At 43.1% G+C, this 19,839-nt stretch overlaps 1 protein-coding gene across 4 annotated transcripts in view; it reads left to right on the top strand.

Annotated features, from left to right (window-relative positions):
* Positions 1–19,839, top strand: part of rims2a (regulating synaptic membrane exocytosis 2a) — a 155,735-nt gene that overhangs the window by 30,193 nt on the left and 105,703 nt on the right. Inside the window, exons 5-7 of one of the 4 annotated variants that reach the window (XM_086310518.1) lie at positions 606–816; positions 1,437–1,448; positions 13,179–13,438. In XM_086310518.1, coding sequence (XP_086166644.1) covers positions 606–816; positions 1,437–1,448; positions 13,179–13,438 — 483 coding nt within the window. Of the gene's footprint in view, positions 1–605; positions 817–1,436; positions 1,449–6,499; positions 7,360–13,178; positions 13,439–16,278; positions 18,146–19,839 lie in introns of those variants that run through there. The other 3 variants (XM_086310512.1, XM_086310513.1, XM_086310515.1) reach the window with 3 other exon arrangements.

Genomic DNA, 19,839 nt, shown 5'->3' with positions numbered 1-19,839 from the left:
GCAAATGATTCATTAAACGCAATGGAACCTGAGAAAGTGGAATTAAGTGATGTTCTTAAAGTTGCAAAGCAAATTTGATACCCACCCCCACCGTGTTTTAGGCGAAGCGCGATATCAAAGGAGGAGCTCAGCTTTGAAGCTACTGAGGTCATGGCGTCTGCTTTTCCTTTCAAAATCTAACACACTGCATACGTCTGAGGGTATATCACTTAGTCAGCTGACAGCAGAAGCTTTTTGTGGAAGTGTGATTTGGAGAAAAGGACTCAAGCCACGAGTCATCCAACAAGGATAATTCCAGTGTGAAACGAGTCTCCCACACTGCCACAAGTGTGCACTGGACACTCTAACAGTGCGATACTTACGGCCTTTGTTATATATACTCTATGTCAAGATTGATCATTCAGACTTATCTAATCCATAATAATAGTTTGTTTGTAGCATTTTTTCCCACTCATCCTGAATAAGACATAGCACTTCTGGAGTACAAAAAAAGGCTGTATGAGTAAAAAAAAATCAATGATATACCGATGTTCAATTTTTTAATTGGTCACCAATCCGTATCTCCTTTTTTTTTATTAACCTCTGCCCTTCCCATTTGCTTGCAGAAAATTGCACCAGCAGTTTGAGTCATATAAGGACCAGGTTAAGAAGATGGGGGAGGAGACAAAGCAGGGTCAGGACCAGAAGAGCGAAGCCCCAACCTGCGGGATCTGCCACAAAACCAAGTTTGCCGATGGCTGTGGCCACCTCTGTTCATATTGCCAAACGAAATTCTGTGCTCGGTGCGGAGGACGAGTGTCTCTGCGGTCAAATAAGGTAATGCCGTGGTTGGTATTAAAGACACACACTCCCACATGTGCTGATGCCCCACCCAGGCAATGTGGGTTTTTTTGTTTTGTTTTTCATATGTTTGTATTTAATACAAGGTTATGAAAGTTTGCTGTAAAATCATAGTCACGGCGATTGAGCCAGCAGTGTCTCTAATGGCAACTAATGTTTTTCAGATCATGATCGTGTACTCCAGTCACATGCCTTCGTTTATAATTCTTCTTTCTCTGATGTGTTCATTCACAGCTATAGACGTTTACACGTTAACGTACAGCTCTTCCATTTGACCACTCGAGGGAGCTGTCCCTCCTTTTTCTTATCTCATAGAGGAGCCCGATGACTGCTCTCGTATAATGTGGCACTTCGATGCCCAGCTAACCACTGTACAAGACTATGCTAAAGCTTTTAGGCCTTTTAAATGTGTGTTTTTATTTGATGCCGTTCAAAAATGTGCTGATCGAGTATGTGACAGTGCTACGAGGACCTACTAATGCCACTCACAATCTCTCTCTCTCTCTCCCCCATCTTTCCTGCCCCCTCTCCCCTCTAATCTGTCTCCCCTCTTTATTTCTTTCTGCTGCATTCCTGCTCTCATGGAATTGCAACAGGAGGACAAAGTGGTTAGCAAATTATTTTTTTGTGTTTCTTGGGACTGTCTGAACACAATCATGGTTCATAAAATGCTGAGATATGCATGAATACACATACAGCAGCCAAGACAGATGGGAAGTGAGCATGAGAGGTGCTGATTAGTTTCATCTGTGAGTCATGTCAGTGTTGAAATAAAGGTTAACTAATACGAAATACATACACAGAGAGAGCCATTTTACACTAGGACAATACAAAGACTGCAGTCTTGAAAGACAGAATAGAGCAGGGGTACTGACAGCAGGCTTGTTTTCAAATAATCAGCTAAATATGATCATTTTAAAATTTTATATTTTTATTCTTGGATTGCAGTTGAAAACAATCCTTATTTTATTTTGCACGAGGTTTGGTGTAAACCTCCAGTTCATCCTTTGTCTGAAAGAGCCATTTCTTAGCTCCTTGCTTTTAAGCCAACATTCTTCTGATTTGCTGATGTTGATACCAGTGCAAGTACTAGTACTTCAACCTATAAAGGCAGCTAACTTAGACGATAGAAACAAAGCATCAATCCTATCATCTCGTAGTATCGATCCGATACTAGCAATATTAGCATTGGTATTGATACTATCGATATTTGAATCGATCTGCCCACCTCTATCTTGCTTACACATTCAGTGTCATTAATTAAATTTTGACCATGTTTAATGTGAGCATGTACCATTGTAACATTGGTAAATTTACTGGTTCTTGTATAGCAAGTTTCTACTCAATTTGAGCATTAAAAGTGCTTTCTTTATGTCTCATTCACCCATTTGCACACACACTCAACTCACATTGCCTTTGGCATGCATGGGAGCAGGGAATCAAACTCCCAACCTTCACGATTAATTTCTGACCTGGTCTACATCCTGAGCCACAGTCACCCCACCTTATATAAAGGAAAAACATTTCAGAAAAAGCATAACACATCATCTTTAAAAATAAATAAATAATAATGTGTTATTTCTAAGGCGTAGACTTTATATAGGTATAATATTTAATACAGGAGTGTCCTTTCAAGCTGACCTGTATTTTAATATTTTGATTAAAATAATTTGAATTAAATAAAACAGGTAACTTTTCTAAGTTGGCGACTGTTTTTGAATTTATTTATTTTTTGCTCATAAAATACCATGCCTAGCCTCAATGTTCCCGCATCATTCCCAATATGTAATCTTCCACATGATGTAGCGCACAACACTATAGATTTACATTTGGCAATAATCTGTAAGTGTGTAATGAACTAAAGATGTACACCATCGCCGGGCAGGTCAATGCACAACAGGAGGCCATATCAGTGTACATGTATACAGGGAGTGCAGAATTATTAGGCAAATGAGTATTTTGTCCACATCATCCTCTTCATGCATGTTGTCTTACTCCAAGCTGTATAGGCTTGAAAGCCTACTACCAATTAAGCATATTAGGTGATGTGCATCTCTGTAATGAGAAGGGGTGTGGTCTAATGGCATCAACACCCTATATCAGGTGTGCATAATTATTAGGCAACTTCCTTTCCTTTGGCAAAATGGGTCAAAAGAAGGACTTGACAGGCTCAGAAAAGTCAAAAATAGTGAGATATCTTGCAGAGGGATGCAGCAGTCTCAAAATTGCAAAGCTTCTGAAGCGTGATCATCGAACAATCAAGCGTTTCATTCAAAATAGTCAACAGGGTCGCAAGAAGCGTGTGGAAAAACCAAGGCGCAAAATAACTGCCCATGAACTGAGAAAAGTCAAGCGTGCAGCTGCCAAGATGCCACTTGCCACCAGTTTGGCCATATTTCAGAGCTGCAACATCACTGGAGTGCCCAAAAGCACAAGGTGTGCAATACTCAGAGACATGGCCAAGGTAAGAAAGGCTGAAAGACGACCACCACTGAACAAGACACGCAAGCTGAAACGTCAAGACTGGGCCAAGAAATATCTCAAGACTGATTTTTCTAAGGTTTTATGGACTGATGAAATGAGAGTGAGTCTTGATGGGCCAGATGGATGGGCCCGTGGCTGGATTGGTAAAGGGCAGAGAGCTCCAGTCCGACTCAGACGCCAGCAAGGTGGAGGTGGAGTACTGGTTTGGGCTGGTATCATCAAAGATGAGCTTGTGGGGCCTTTTCGGGTTGAGGATGGAGTCAAGCTCAACTCCCAGTCCTACTGCCAGTTTCTGGAAGACACCTTCTTCAAGCAGTGGTACAGGAAGAAGTCTGCATCCTTCAAGAAAAACATGATTTTCATGCAGGACAATGCTCCATCACACGCGTCCAAGTACTCCACAGCGTGGCTGGCAAGAAAGGGTATAAAAGAAGAAAAACTAATGACATGGCCTCCTTGTTCACCTGATCTGAACCCCATTGAGAACCTGTGGTCCATCATCAAATGTGAGATTTACAAGGAGGGAAAACAGTACACCTCTCTGAACAGTGTCTGGGAGGCTGTGGTTGCTGCTGCACGCAATGTTGATGGTGAACAGATCAAAACACTGACAGAATCCATGGATGGCAGGCTTTTGAGTGTCCTTGCAAAGAAAGGTGGCTATATTGGTCGCTGATTTTTTTTTGTTTTGTTTTTGAATGTCAGAAATGTATATTTGTGAATGTGGAGATGTTATATTGGTGTCACTGGTAAAAATAAATAATTGAAATGGGTATATATTTGTTTTTTGTTAAGTTGCCTAATAATTATGCACAGTAATAGTCACCTGCACACACAGATATCCCCCTAAAATAGCTAAAACTAAAAACAAACTAAAAACTACTTCCAAAAACATTCAGCTTTGATATTAATGAGTTTTTTGGGTTCATTGAGAACATGGTTGTTGTTCAATAATCAAATTATTCCTCAAAAATACAACTTGCCTAATAATTCTGCACTCCCTGTATATGTATAACATGCATTTCCCAGAGTTCTCTTAGCGCTCGCCTTCCCGTGTTTAGCCGTTAGTGACAGACTGCAGGCTGTGGAGGACACTGCATACCAACAGGCTCAGCAGAAACACAGAGCGACATCTGTCCAGCTGCTCCCTATAATGCCAAGACCCCCATTTGTAAGGGCTTCCATTGTTCACTGCTAGATAATAGCTGAGAGATCGGTTACCATGTTGTACAGATGGTGTTGAGTAATAACAGTGGCAGCAGGCTGGTGATAGACAGTCAGGGCAATGGCAGCTAGACCATGTGATGTGCCTCTTATCCAGTGCCAGCTATTTACCTGGTGATGCCCCAGTGTCCTGGTGTACAAGGTCACTTCTCCATACAGACCATGAGTATGGGAGTGTTACACCAAAAAGAACTGAATCATTTTGTAATGATAGGACATTCTAAAGTAATGTATGTCTATATGCACTGACATAAACACTTGATCCCAGTGCAGGTGAAAATATATGTCTCCTCTTGCTGCTCTCAGTAACATCACTATCACAGTGCTTGGCAGTGCTGTCATACTTTTGAATATTTTTTTGCAGATCTGCATGTGAAATGTGTTGCAACGCTCGTCTGCAGCAGGGGAGCAAAGTAAGCATTTATGGCAGGAAGCAGAAGTTCAGCTGACAGGGTCGGTCAGAGGGTCAGCATAAAAATAAGAAACAGAGGTGATGAGTGTGAAAAAGCAAAGAGGCGTTTTTCAGTTTTTGATGTTGGTGTGTGCTACCTCCACAACACAAACCAATACAAAAGACCACTCAGGGCATTAGTTGATCACTATTGTCATATTGAACTGATGGACAGAAGCTTTGATTACTCCCGCGCGAACAAAGGGACACATTGCGGCGTGCCTTGACGGTCTGGTGTCTAAGCTTGTGTGTCAGTGAAAGAGGTGGTGGCGGCGGGGGTGGTGAAATCTGCCCTTTTTCCATCCGTCTACTCTTTCCCTCTCTCGCAGATGGTGACAGCAGTGGCGAGAGAGATCTTGTTCTGTGAAACGCCATTGAATATTTACAAGTGTCTATGCCGGGAACAGCAAGAAGAGATATGACACGCTAGAATATGATATAGTGTAGAGGGACCGAGAGTTAAAACAGCTGGTAAAGAAGTTTAGGCGAGATGGAGGTTTTCTGCTCACTAACCCTGAAAAGCTCAATTGACTCTATGACTCTTGTAGTGTAGCCACATTAATCGCTTTATCTTATCGCAACAAGCTGAATAATAGATGTAAAAACAGTGATAAGAGTGTGTGTTGATAATAATCACTGCTCAGCAATCGTGCCAGGTAGCTTAGCCTCTACTTCAAGCAAAAAAAACTTCCGAGCAACTTTCTTTTTTTTTTCTTCTTCTTTTTTTTCTGTTCTCAAAATTGGAAATGCCTTTGATATAGATAAACTGTGTGTCAGTGTTGTGAAGTCTTCAGAGTACCTGCTTGTAGCGGTAGAGCACCCCCACCAATTTCCTCTGATGTGGCTTCAAAAAGGGCCTGAGGAATCAACAGTCTCCGGGGAGGAACTCATTTGCGATTAAAGCAACTCTTGAAGATGTTACATGTGCTTCCTGGACCCTCGACATTCCTGCTATAAAATAGAAGCGCAAGGACGACGCTACTTTGTTGGATTCTATTTCCTTTTTTAAAAAAATTTAATGAATCAAAGAAAAATTATGACTCTATAAATGGCACCAGTGAAATTGCTTTCACCATTAGAACAATGCTCCTTGATGGTGTACTACTAACTGTTTTCTGATTTCATAGAGATGCACCTTTTTCATATGTGCTGAGCATGCACGTGATGTTACAGTAGTAATGCAGTTAGAAATCCCTTTAATAAATGTGTTCCAACGTCTTGAAATATGACATAACTGACGCACAGATGCGTTTTTTCAGCTCTATGCTGTGATACTGATGCCACCTATTTATGACTGAACCTGCAGAGCTTTGTAACCTGGCTAATTATACATTTACCTCAGCTATATATATATCTGTGATAGAAAGCATGAAAAATGCACATCTCGTCATTTTTTTCTCTCCAAATGTAGCTGTACAAGGACGTTTCTGTGCTTTCTTTCATAGTAGACAAAATGCTGCTTGCACATGTTATGGGAGGAGGGGGGGGGGGGGGCAGATTTCACATGAGGGTAGAAGCTTGGTATAGACTGACGACACCTCATCACCCGGCTCAGTTCCTCAAGTGATTTTATCGCTGTTTCGCTTGTTTTTTGTTTTTTGTTTTTGCTTTTTCTCCTCGCGTGGGTTCAACATTTTGCGACTCCTGGTCCAGCGGCAGTGTGACACGAGGGCAAATGCACGATGACGCGTTTGTTTTCCAGTCTCTTTGCGGAGGCTCTGGGTGCATTTCCAGCACAGACTCTAGTGTTCCTGTGAACGCTAACTGCGGGAGGGGGGAACAGCGGCTGTAGCTGTTGTCCGTTGTCTGCCGGAGTGTGGGAGCAGAGCTGGGACGCGTCGCATATGTAATCAGCTCTTTTAGGTCCAGCAGAGCTCTGACTCTCTGTTCCAGATGAACTCACACAGCGTGATTTGACGCGTTACTGCTCACCTCACATGTTTGGGTTTTGGGGTTTTTTTATGTTTTGTTTTTTCTCGGAGAGACGCTGCTGACATTCAGTCCGGGACTGTTTGCACGGATGGATCCAGTATAACGGCACAAGCAGGAATTGAGGAATTGAGGCTCCTGTGCAGTCCGTTATCGCTTTGTTGGAAAGAATTAAGGGAATAAGGCTTCGTTGGTCGGTTTTCTTGGATCGGATGTGGCCGGTTGATCCCCCCGGTGTTATCTTCACGGTGTTTTCAGCAGCTGCTGTCCGGCAGACAGGCAGGCAACCCGGTGTCAGCGCTCGGAGCTGTCCGCGGTGCTGAAGGTCGGAATCGCTTCTTGGCTTTCAGGAGCAGAAGCCTCTGACGGTCCTCAGCACGTTATTGGAATGACTTGGAGAGACGGCTATCTTTGTCTCAGCGGCATCATGGGTAAGCTGAACGAGCTTCAGAGTGACAACATCGCGGTTTTGTTTGTTTGTTTGTTTTTTGCTGTTTTTTTTTTAACCACTGGTCATTTTGTTTGCCATAAAGGTGGCCGTTTCAGTTCAGCACTCTGGCCGAACACAGCATGTGTTGCAGCAATTTCTTTTCAGAAAATCCCAAATCAGATTCCTTTTATCCTACCGACAGTACTGCATGTGTTTGTCTCCACTGAGCGCGCAGTGCCAGTCAAAAAACAAAACCCCCCATTTTTAACACGTTTATTTGGGTCACAGAGAGGCTGAAGGGGCTGTGGGTCTGACAGGCATCAGCCATTTTTGTGTGAATCCATACACTGGTTTTCCACAGCAGTCCCCTCCTCTTTCTTGTGTCTCTTGAACTTCAAACAAGGAGCATAAATATTCATCAAGTCTATTATTATTACTGCCGCGCAACACTAAAATTAGAAGCTCATTAAAATGTAATTCACCACGTGCAGCCAGTGTTAGGGCATGTGAATGTAGGCGCTCTCCTTGCGTTAGTATTGGCTGGAATACACACTTACAAAACAACAAAAATAATAATGACACCCTGTAAACCTTTCATTCTAGAGAAGTGCCTCAAAACTCCTCAAACTGAATATGCATCTTTAATAGGATGTAATAAGGGAAATATTGGGTGATAACCTCTGCTGAAACATGCTATGTTACCCTCCTGGTGCATTCTGTTCCCTTTCATAAGGCCAAAGTGTTCAGATCTCATCCACTCTGGACTGCAGCTGGATACTTTGTGATGCCCGTGTGCTTAAGCTGGACTCTGTCCAGGTCATGATGTTCTGTGGAACACTTCACTACCCAAACAATGAGTCTTTAATGAGCGGTTCAGTTCACCCCAGTTCAGGTGAAGCAGGGAAACAGGGATGCAATATGATACCTATGACAGTTCATTTACTGCCCCATCAATATTGCAGCTTGTTGCTGCTTTAGCTGTAGATGAGCTTATTTTTGTCTCTATTGGGCAGCTGATATGCAACAAATTTCACAGTAAACCTCCAAATGCAATCTTCAGTTGGAATCGTGGCACGGACACTCAGCAGGGTTTCTTTATAACTGTTAAACAAATGAATGTGGCACAGATGTCACCAGAAGCTCCTCATCTCGATTTGAAATAGCATCCTGTGACGATGTTACGGATGAATGAGTGTAAAATGAATGAATCTAAAAGTGTCATTTAACGCTGGAGCTGGCTTTCTGCTTTTCTTGTTTTTTGCCTGGAAGGATACTGCTGATTCACTCTGGAGTGTTAAATAATGTTGCAGTGTCATTTAACGGCCACAAGAGAGAGCTCGGTGCTCTCTGCTTACTGCAGATCCAGCAGCTTTGTGAGGGGATGTCTCTTTCAGGAAAAAATTGAATGGAGCATGCACAACAGTGTTTAATATGTAATGGACATTGCTGATGGATACATGTTGTTGTCTTTACTTGTTGGCTTATTCACAGAAGAAAAAAAAGGGGGGGGGGGGGGGGTGTCAAAGATAACCTCTCCTTCAAAGACATATGTGAATGTGCACTGCCAATTCCCCAAGAACACACCCACTTTTTTTGGAAGATGATATTTGCTGCTACCCTAAAAAACAAACCTTTGGTCTGATGAGAAAGTATTGGAAAGGAAATTATTTATTGATCCTGTGGCATGTGGTGTGTATTTCCCTTAATTCACTGCCTCAGTAAGCAGCCTATAGCAGGTTGAATAGAGTATCTATCTTCCAGGTGTTTTGGACAGGGTGGTAGCGCTTTATTTTTTTAAATTTTTTTTATTTTTCTATTTTTAACTGCAGGTTCAATGACTATTAAATGTGCAAACACAGAGAGAAATGGTCCTGCCTGAGGGCCACAGCCCCCAAACCCGCTGCCTGCGCTCAGCCGTGAAGAGTTGAGCCAAAGGGAAGCGCGTGTGTTTGAGAGTCTGGAGCAGAATGGCTGCAGTGGTAGTGAAAATACCTGGGGCTGTTACAGCTGCTTGACCAGTGTGTGTGTGTGTCATTGTGAATGCATTCATCTACTGTGGAGTCTTTTTGTCAATGTTCTCTGCAAATGAATGGAGGTTATAATAGTTTCCTGTCAGTGTGGGTTGAGCTCAATCTGTCTTTGGATTGCATCCCTGGATGGACTGTTAGCAGCCTTATGCTGTGTGGTGTCTGCCAGTGTGACTAAAGACAAACCAACGTGCTTCCGTTACTGTCACACATCTAGTACTGTGCTACAGCATGAGATCTTAGCTCTACCGTCAAAGTTTCAGCAGATTTCTTATTTTTGGGTTGAATTTGAGAAATTTTGTATCCTTAGCTCAGAAGTCTTTGAACTGCTAAACCAGGTAGCACTCACTAGTCTCTCAAGCCCATCTATAACCTCTGTGAAACATTTAGGCAACCACAGAAAATGTCATCAGTGTCACTACATAATTTCATTTAATTTCATTCAGTGTTTTTTAGATATTGTAGATTCAGCCTGTGGAGGTTTCCCCCCTCCTCCTGTCTTATAGACTTTATAACCCTCAATTTTTATTCTGACTCAGATCCAAAGTGCAAATCAAATCCGAGTATTGATGTCTGAAGCTCGGTGTGTGCAACATTTTCTGGACCCATGCAGTTTTGTTTTTTTGGCCTGTGTTTTTGGAATACTAATAGGCTATCAGGTATTTCGCTGGTGAGATAAAAGAGCTTGACATGTGCAGTCCAAGGGCTGAGAATATGGTTAATTATTATTGGCAGACTGGGGAGGTGCACAGTAACTGACTCCCTGTTAATTGCAGTTTGGAGGAGTAAATATGTAGGTCATTGGCTACAGCAGTGGAAAGGGCAGATTTCAGGTAATTAACCAGGTAAAACATTTTTTCCCATGATCCTACATGCTCTAATGTAGGTAGTTACTTTATTAGTGTAGATACCCACACATTTCTCCATGAGTAAGCTTAATCCACTCGTCTACACACAAAAAAATTGTTTGGCTGAGAAAAACAAAACTCTGAAAGAATCATATAAATTATACCTAGATTATCATTAATAGCCTTTTTGTATTTGTCTTTGTCGGTGATGATTGATATGTGGGATTTAACTAGTCTTTGGTGGAATAGCTGCAGCCTTTGGGGTCTCCTGGTGTTTAGTAATGTGTGCGCACATGTGTTTTGTCAGCAGACATACTGAAGGTGCTGACATACGCTGCTCTGCCTTGATTACTGCAGAGCACTGTTACCTGAAGCAAAAAAAAACAAAAAAAAAACAGACTCCTTTGTGTGATTGGAGACTTCCACGTTGAGATAACTTCCCATGATTTAGTTACAATTCACAATGTTAGTTAAATCAAATACAGGAGGTAATGTGGCGTTGATTAGGAGTAAGGTGACAGCTGGGTCTTCTACAGTGACCCCTGGTTTGCTGCAGAGCTCTCACAGTGGCACTGGATAAATAAAGGAAGTTGTGGTCTGATTGGCTCCTGTCCTCTGGGACACATAAAGCACAGTGTGTAGCCTCGCTGCTTCCATTGTGTGTGACCAGAGTTCTAAGTCATCTGTAACACTGATAGGAGGTCATAAATACCTCGTGTGTCACTAGAACATAGACCAGTACATACTGTGTAGATGTGTAGATGCTGAGCTTCCTTTGACCTATGAAATATAATGCAGATCCTTCATTATTGTGACATTAACCTGTGTTTAAAAAAAAAGGCTGATGATCTCTTTTTTTGTGAGGTGTTTCTTGTGTGTTTCAGTCGTGTAGCATCTCTCTCTCTCTATACATATATATGCAATGGAAGAAGGAACTGACCTTGAAACATAATCCCTCCATAGCCGGTTATCAAGATTACGTGAAGTATCCTCTGAAGGTCTACTAGATGATGTGAATGCATTACTATGGACATAATCATGGCAGCACAGGAACAAGCTCTAAGCACAAGATCAATAGTTCTGGGGTCTATCACACCAGGCAAGACCTCAGGTGCAGGCTGTGTAAAGATGCCCCTGAGACAATCCTGCACATAACAGCAGGGTGCAAGATGCTAGCAGGCAGGGCATACATGGAACGGCATAACCAAGTGGTCGGCAGAGTATACAGAAACATCTGTGCCGACAAGGCCTGGAAGTCCCGAAGTCAAAATGGGAGATGCCCCCTAGGGTGGTGGAGAATGACTGAGCTAAGATCCTGTCGGACTTCCAGATACAGACGGACAAAATGGTGGTGGCTAACCAACCGGACATAGTAGTGGTAGACAGGCAGAGGAAGACAGCCGTAGTGATAGATGTAGTGATACCAAATGACAGCAACATCTGGAAGAAGGAACACGAGAAGCTGGAGAAATACCAAGGGCTCAGAGAAGAACTCGAGAAGATGTGGAGCGTGAAGGTAACAATGGTCCCAGTGGTAATCAGAGCGCACGGTGCAGTGACCCCCAAGCTAGGCGAGTGGCTCCAGCAGATCCCGGGAATAACATCGGAGATCTCTGTACAGAAGAGCGCAGTCCTAGGGCCCTCAAGCTCCCAGGCCTCTTGTAGAGGACCCGAGCTCGAAGGATAAAGACCGCCCGGATGGGCGAGAGGGGAATTTCATATATTGCTTAGGAAAAGACACAGGAGGTCTTATACGAGGCTTTTTCTTTACTGTTCAACTGCACCCAGGGTGTTGTGATATAACAGTGTGACAATTTATAAAACTGAATGATTGACTGTGTAACTTGATGACAGCTTTTGTTTTCTCTCTGTCCCACCCAGAAAAACTTTCTTGGTCTGTGTGTTAGTGCAAAGGTTGCATAGGATGTTTTGGGTTGTTACCAACTATAATAATTTGTTAGGTCTCTGCCACGGAGGTGGAGAGACCCAACTCTGCGTCTCTCTGTATTTCGTTTCGAACCAGCGGCTGAGATAAGCAGTTTGGAGCTGTGGTACAGATCAAGCCTTTGAACCTGTTCTGACAGTTGCCGTACAGGCGGGCGCAGTTTAAACAAGTTCAGTTAATGTAGACATAACATTTCGGTCAATTCAGCACCCGCTTATACTAATAACGGTAATGCACTGACTCAGCACTGGGACTGTAAAAGCACGATGTGTGGTGTGGGTCGGGGGTGGGGTGCTGCAGTGGCTCTTTGCCACCCCCAACTGGCTGTCTGGCCTGCCAGTCATTTAGTAAGGTCTTACTCTTCTCAAATTTTACTCAATGAGAGAGGTGTGGTCACCCGAGTGATATTACTGTCCACTGACAATCCAGCTATACCAATAAATAAACATTATTTTATTTACCCAGGATGACACAACACAGAAAAAAATTATTGCCATTCCCTTTAAAATATATTAGCAAAATATGCGTAACATTCACTATGATGTAGCCTCTGCTGTTAGTCGGCTGTATTTGCACTAAAACTACTGTAGAGGATGGACGCACAGGCTCAAAATGTAGAGCAGCAATAAAAAAAAAAATCTGCACTCATGTCACTTTACCTTTCACTGATTTAAAAGGCTGCTGCATGTGTCTAATATTTCATCATTCACCTCATCACCATGAATTGTGAGTAGTGTTTATGAATATTGTCGCTGCAGGGGTGAAAACACTCATTTTACTCACTTTCATAAAAGTTCTCTTCCTGATTCCTGATTGTCAAACACCTTGAGAGATCTTTTTGGTTTTTTTTGTTCACCCAGCAACAACAATATGCCTCATAGTCATGTTACAGCTTTAGATAACAAATACACAAATTACTCCATTGCAGCTCATCTTAGGTTTTATAAGGCTGCCACCGCCTCTTCAGTTGAACTAACTGTTCCCCTTCTCTTGCCTGCAGGTTATGTGGGTATGCAACTTGTGCCGAAAACAACAAGAAATCCTCACCAAATCGGGGGCATGGTTCTACGGCTCGGGGCCTGATCAAGCGCGGGGTGTGTTTGAGGGTGGGCCACAGGGGAAGAAGGCCAAACTGCAGGACCCGTCCCTATACCCCTACCAGGGAGCCTCAGGAGACTTGACACCAGCGTCAGACAGAAACAGACCTCACGGCGGGCTCCTGCCCAGACAGGCGTCCCTTGACAACGGTTCAGGGCTAAGGTACACGAGCCCCACACATGCACACCTCACTTCTGTTTGTGAAAAACAACAACAAACAAGCAAGCATGCGCTGCATGCACGGTGTAAGTTACAGACAAGAGCTTCATAAAGGTGGTTCATCTAACAGCAGAAAGCCTTTTAATATTACCGCTGCTCTGTGTTGCTGTAGAAGGAACAGACATGCAAGCCTGCCATAAGAATCCATATAAGCTTCTTCTACATGGAGCCCATGAGACCTATAAACGACACAGGGAGACATATACTGTATCTAACTGGCACTAACTCAGCTATTCTACTACAGTCATCCACCCACTCATTCTTTCTTCATTACACACACATGCATGCATGCACACACATACACCACAGTGGCACACATGATCACAGATGGTTGAAACTCTGATTCAGCTGCAATGGGAAACAGGCAGGTGAGGTGTGTGTGAAGTGATTAGTACTATCTCTGTTTTTGAGACAAAAGCGCACTTTTTCACTGCAGCGGTCCTATTTAGTAATTAGTCCTGTTTGTAGGCCAGCTCGGCCACTGCAGTAAATAAAGTATTAATAGGATGGGTTTTTTTGTTTGTTTGTTTTTATTCGAAAAGCAAGAGTGGGCTAATTACAATGCAGAACACTGTGTTTCTTTTGTCATATGCACTAAGCGCTCCCTCTGAGTGCAACACTCTCACATGCTGACAACACTGACACGCTGTGTTTGTGAATCCCATATCCGGTTGCCTTTTTCTTGATGCTGGTGTCAAGTAAAGTAGTTACTTTGATGTCCACATGGGGGCTCCTTGCTCTTTATTCTTCTAAAGGTTGGATGGACGCTTATAGTCAGGATCTGTACACTCTCTGGAATTTCTCAGCAGAGCCCTTGAAATAAAACAACAACAAAAAACCCTCTCGTGTCCGTCTTTGCTCCTTCTCAGATGTAAGGTAACTCAGCATTTGTTCAGCGTAAGGCTTTGTTTTCCACAACCCTTGGTGTGCCACAGCAACCTTATAGCTCACAGACTAACAGTTGCCCCCTTGTCTCTCTCTGTCTGTTCTTCCTCTCCATGCTTCTTTATAGGAAAGATGGGAAATGCAGGCTGTATACTTAGCCATGTTGTGGAGAGCACACTCAGTGGATAGCCTGGATCTAATTGGAGAGTTATACAGAGTTAGCCCAGAGTAATTTATGTGCATCTGTGTTACATGCCAGCAAAGTACAGTTACGCTGACCTGTGTAGCACAGGGACAAAACAACCTGCACAACTCTGGTTACAACATGTCTCAAAACACAGTCCTCAGAATCCACTAAAAATTTCATACGTGAAGTCCATTTAACACATCTGCCCTGCAAGTCAGTTGGAAATACACGAGTGTCCTGTTAGAGCTTTCACTGTGTAATGAGGCCACTGTGCTATGGTTTAATTTGAATCGGTTCAGTTTACATATTTATATACAGGACTGATTCATAGCCGTGTGCATCTCAGGGAACTTTATACTGTAAGGTACAAACCCTACAGAAATATAGACAAGAACACAATGAGCAAGCAGAGTGACACATGAAGCCTTTTCAGACATGGGATACGTAACACTGCCACTTCATCAGTCTGTTACAGTGATGGCATGATGTTATTCTCCCATCTTCCATCAGATATACCCATTGTTACACATTCAGTGATGTATAACACACAAGGTTACAGTTTTATACAGCAGGTCAGCTGTATTTTGGTAGTTATATAGAGGATATGTCCTTCTTGTAGTTGTGGAAACACATGCAAACATAATGTAGCAGACTTTAGTCAGGGGATCAGACTTTTTCCTACAGTCCTGATGGCTTGGATGCAGTTGGAAGATAAGGATGGCCACAGTGTTCTTGTTGAATCTCCCTTAGACTGTCCAATGATTTAAAAAGAAAAAGAGCAGAGAATCAACTGCAAATTGTAATTAAAGCTGCAGTGCTTTACAGTGCAAAGTAATGCAGGAGTTGCTCAGACTGCTCCAAACAGTCAGTCACTCAATCACTTTTTGTTTCCGGCCGAGGATTTTGCCATTATATCGTGAATGATTGCATAGCTTTGAGAGGTGGAGATGGTACCAGGGAGTAATTCTCGCATTGACATTGCCTACATTTGCAGTGACAAAACAGGAAACTGGCTGTCTGAAAATTCATGGGATAATGCTGATGATGGATAGCACAGAGTGTATAAATAGAACTCCCTCCGCATAAGCACCGAAACCCACTTTCATTAATCTTAAAGAATGTTTAAATTAACTCCTGGATCTGTTGTGCTAAAAAAGGAGGGGGAAAAGCTGGAGGTCTATTTATAAGGAGAAATAACTTGGGAGGGCTTCCAATTTGTCTTGGTCTCGAAGGTGTCATTTGAATGAACGCACAAATATGCCAGGACAGCTGCAGTGTTGGGTGATGCTGATGAAACCGCCATACCTAAACAGGGACTGGAATGTACTCCCTGAGAGAATTTCTTCAGATTCTGCATTTTCAACACATTTAACCCAGCAGCGGGCACATTCACCCTGCCAAAAAAATGTGAGAAGAGGAAGGAGCACAATAAACCTAGCTCGAGCATCCTGTAACAACCAGCAAAACCCAGTGTGTTACATAGTAAGCTTGAGACAATTGTTTAGTCAAACCTAGTCTGTCCCAGTTTAAAGTTGTGTACCAGTACTAGTCCTATTTTATGCACGTGCCGCATTGGCCTCGATCAGCTCTGCAGTGAAATGATAATATGGTAGAACAGCTGACACAGATAGTTCAGGGTTAATAGTTTTTGTTGTTTTAGTCATCAGTTTCATTTGAACATATAATGTTTTCTTTTAGATTTGTATTAAGTAGGAGAGGGTTTGTTTTGAGCCCAGCAGTTCATTTCAGTTCAATTTTATTTATATAATCGAATGAGGCTTTGGGTTTAGGTAAACCTAAAGAGGACTGAGTGTTTTTGATGCTGACTCACCTGGTCCCTTGCATGGAACAGTGGAATAATACAAACATTTGCAATCCCTCTAAGCTTAATATTTTCATAGTCTAGTATTTATAGTACTTCATATATGTTTGAGTTTAGATAGATGTGGGTAACTATAGCATCTGCATGTTTGTTTTATTCCGGACTTTATTATCCTAACATGATCACAGTGCCAACACCATTCTACATAAATACATTAACTGCCTCATGCTTAAACAAGGGCCACTTTATTGTGTTGATTAACAGCTGAAGCGCTGCTTTAAATATAGCAGATTTATATTTTATCTTTCAGTAAGGTTATAATAGTTTACTAAAACTAAACTAACAACCACAAGTAGATGTAAAAAAAAAAACCCAAACAAAAACGGTTTATTAACCTAAAATAAAAATAAAAAGTAGACATGTGAAAAAACAATTAAGCCAACTGAAACGACTTAGTGAACTTGGAATATTACGAACATTAAAACCAAATAATAATAATGATAATGGTTATTATTATTACTATTGTTATTATTAATATTAATAACTACGACTGAAACGAACTTAAATTAAACTTCTTCCAACTCTGGAAAGTAAACTGAATTAAAAAAAAAAAATACAACAAAAAAACCCGTACAAACAAACAGATTTCTGAAAAACACGAAGACTTGTAAAAATATGTAACCACATTAAATGCATCAGCTTTAAAGAAGGGCCTGGAATTAACTGGGTTCTTTTTGGCTAATTTCAAGTGTTTACAGTTGGCTGTCTGGACGAAATGAAACGCATTAAATAAATAAATAAACAAGCAGGCTCTCGGGAAAGCCCTCATTAGTTGTGTGCTTTGTCCTCACAGTAACTTTATTGCTGATTGATGTAGCGCTGATATTCCAAAGCCGGATGTGGAATGTCGGAAAGACAAAAAGCCGTGACGCTAGCACGCCCCCTTCCACCCCCCTCGTGCGTGATTCTGACGGTTATCTGCCGCTGTGCGCGTCCCGAAGAGTGCGCGAGACAGAATGGAGAGATATGGCGAAAGAGTTCGCGCGACTGTATCGGTAGCGCGTGCGTACGTGTCTGTGCGCGTGTCAGGGCAAGTGTGTACTCTTCATGGGCAACGGGAAATATGAGTTGAATGTGAGGCAGCAGCTGATGCGCCGGTACGGGGATGCTACCGCCGCCGCCAGGTGCAGTGTAGGATGGTTCTTCGCTTTTTCTTTCCTCCGGACGCTCCTTCACCTCTCCCCGCACACGGAGAAGAGATTTTTGCCGCTGCCGCGAGAAGAAGAAAAGGCTTGTTACCGGCACCGGCACTGCCTCCCTTTTCTCGCTGCAAGTCCGAAGCATTATGACGGAAGGAGCCCACCCGGTATGCGTCTCGTTTAAGGACACTTTTTTACCAGCAGCGCAAGGAGGAATATGGAACTTGATCGGCGTCTTATTTGCGTTTAATGCGCCCCCGGGAGATAACATTAATACTACCACTACTACTAATAATAATAAGGAAAAAAACTGACAAGGTGTATGTTTAGAAGGGGGGCGTCCGGAGAGAGCGCAGGCTTTGGGATGTAATGGTGGGAAAAGGGAAAAGGCTGAGCACTTACTGAGGATAAAAAGAAAACCGAGGTGGGGGGAAAATGCAGTTTGAGACATTGCGTCAGTTCTGTAGCTCGGTTTTATCACATTTCAACGGGGCTTTCACGGCACCTCAGAACATCTTGCAGACGGAGCTGTTCGAGCAGGCGCTGAGCAACATCGGGTGAGTGATTCCTTTGTAAAAGAAATGCCCAGATTTATGAGGGAGGGCTTCCCCGTTGGTATGTCAGGCGAGTTTTTTTTTTTTTTTTTTTTGGGGGGGGGGGGGGGGGGGGGTGCATGTATTGATCGGTAGCCTGCCTGCGTAATAACAGCCTACAGTATAGTGCTGCTGCAGATATTTCCTGGCTGGGATGATGGGGGCCGATCAACGTCCCTGCCGCTCTTTGCTCAGTGCGCGTGCACGCGCGCAAGCTTGCACGGTTGGACGTTGGTAGTTTTATAGGCACACTGTGACCACATCGGGGGTTACCGTAAATGTATATACGCGCGTGCGCCTTTATGGCCCAGCGCACGGCTGCTGCAGCATGTCTTTGCCCTGCTGCTGCTGCTGCTGCCTGAGAGGAGAACATGAGGGAGGCAACGATCATGAGGGGTTAATGTACATCTTAGGAGTCCAGTGATGGGGATGAGTGGGGACTCCCCCCCACCCCCTACTCAATTCCCCTACACGCCCACTATATGTTCTTTTGAAGGTGTATAGGGGGAGGCAAGTTTTTTTTTTAAGGTGTCAGTTACTTGACAGAAAAATGGCAGCAAGAATGGACATCATGTGCATTTTGCAGATGAATTAATAATCTATGCTTAGACTAACAGAGCAATAATTACTTACATTTGCTGTGCTTTAAAAACCTTTCCAGTACAGCGTCACTGCAACATACAGGCGTTGCTGTAATTTTACCTTTGCTGCTAGATAGAAAGGAGCGTAGTGTGTGTGTAAAGAGAACGAGAAAGAGAGAGAGAGATGCACCAAAGCATATTACGATTAGTCTGCTAAATGCCCTGTACCCTACGGACAGGCCTCTGGTCATCTGGCCAGGCATGGCTGTTGGACACATTATGCAGTCTGCAGAAGGGCCGTAAACTTCCAGCTTTAGGGTCGAGGCTTGGGGGACCGACAGGCTACTTTTCTTTCTTGCTATAGACGCAGGTCCCCGTATCGCCACACCATCCACAGTCTGTCTCTTGGGACTTGCGAGTCTTTCCCCCTGTTGTCCCCCCACCCCTACCGTCAGAAAAAATTTACAACTTTGCCGGGCTCTCTGCCACCTCACATTACATGGCCAGAACACTCAGCCACCGGAAGGGCGGAACAGGGGGTGGGGGGTGGGTATCTATGCCTGAAAACTGTGATCCAGCAAGCATTACATCTTACTGATTAAATTGAACTTATTTTCCATTGCAAGCTTTTTGTTGTTGTTGTTGTTGTTTTCTTCTCAGCAAAACCTTTCAGTTTGAGGATGGTGGTGGTCGAAAGCAGTCCAAAACAGGCTGTCTTTTTAATGATAAACGATCACATTTGCAGCTGGTATTTCTCAATGGCAAGAAGCTGTCATGACAGACTCTTAATCGTAGTTACTTTTTCAGGACAGCACAGCCGGTGTCATCCTCTTTGTTCGCTAATTTGTCTGTACACAGTGTGGTCAAGCTCATAATAACAACACAACTCCTTAAACCAGCAGTGTGTGCTGTTATCAGCAGATATCCAGCTTAGCAATCCGTTCGATCACAGCCGTTTGAGTCTCTCTCCCTCTCCATCTGTTACTCTTTTCACAGGCTTGGCCTCCTAATGGGCTGTATGCTTTTAGATCCAGCTTCCATGTATTATGCATGTGTGCGTCAGCAGAGGTTCTAATG

The sequence above is a fragment of the Aulonocara sp. 'chitande type north' Nkhata Bay genome, linkage group LG11 (genome assembly GCF_057382095.1).
Source record: "Aulonocara sp. 'chitande type north' Nkhata Bay isolate Kocher_YH1m ecotype deep benthic linkage group LG11, A_spYH_male_GT1.1, whole genome shotgun sequence".
Lineage (NCBI taxonomy): Eukaryota > Metazoa > Chordata > Actinopteri > Cichliformes > Cichlidae > Aulonocara > Aulonocara sp. 'chitande type north' Nkhata Bay.
This window is presented reverse-complemented; position numbering and strand designations above follow the sequence as displayed.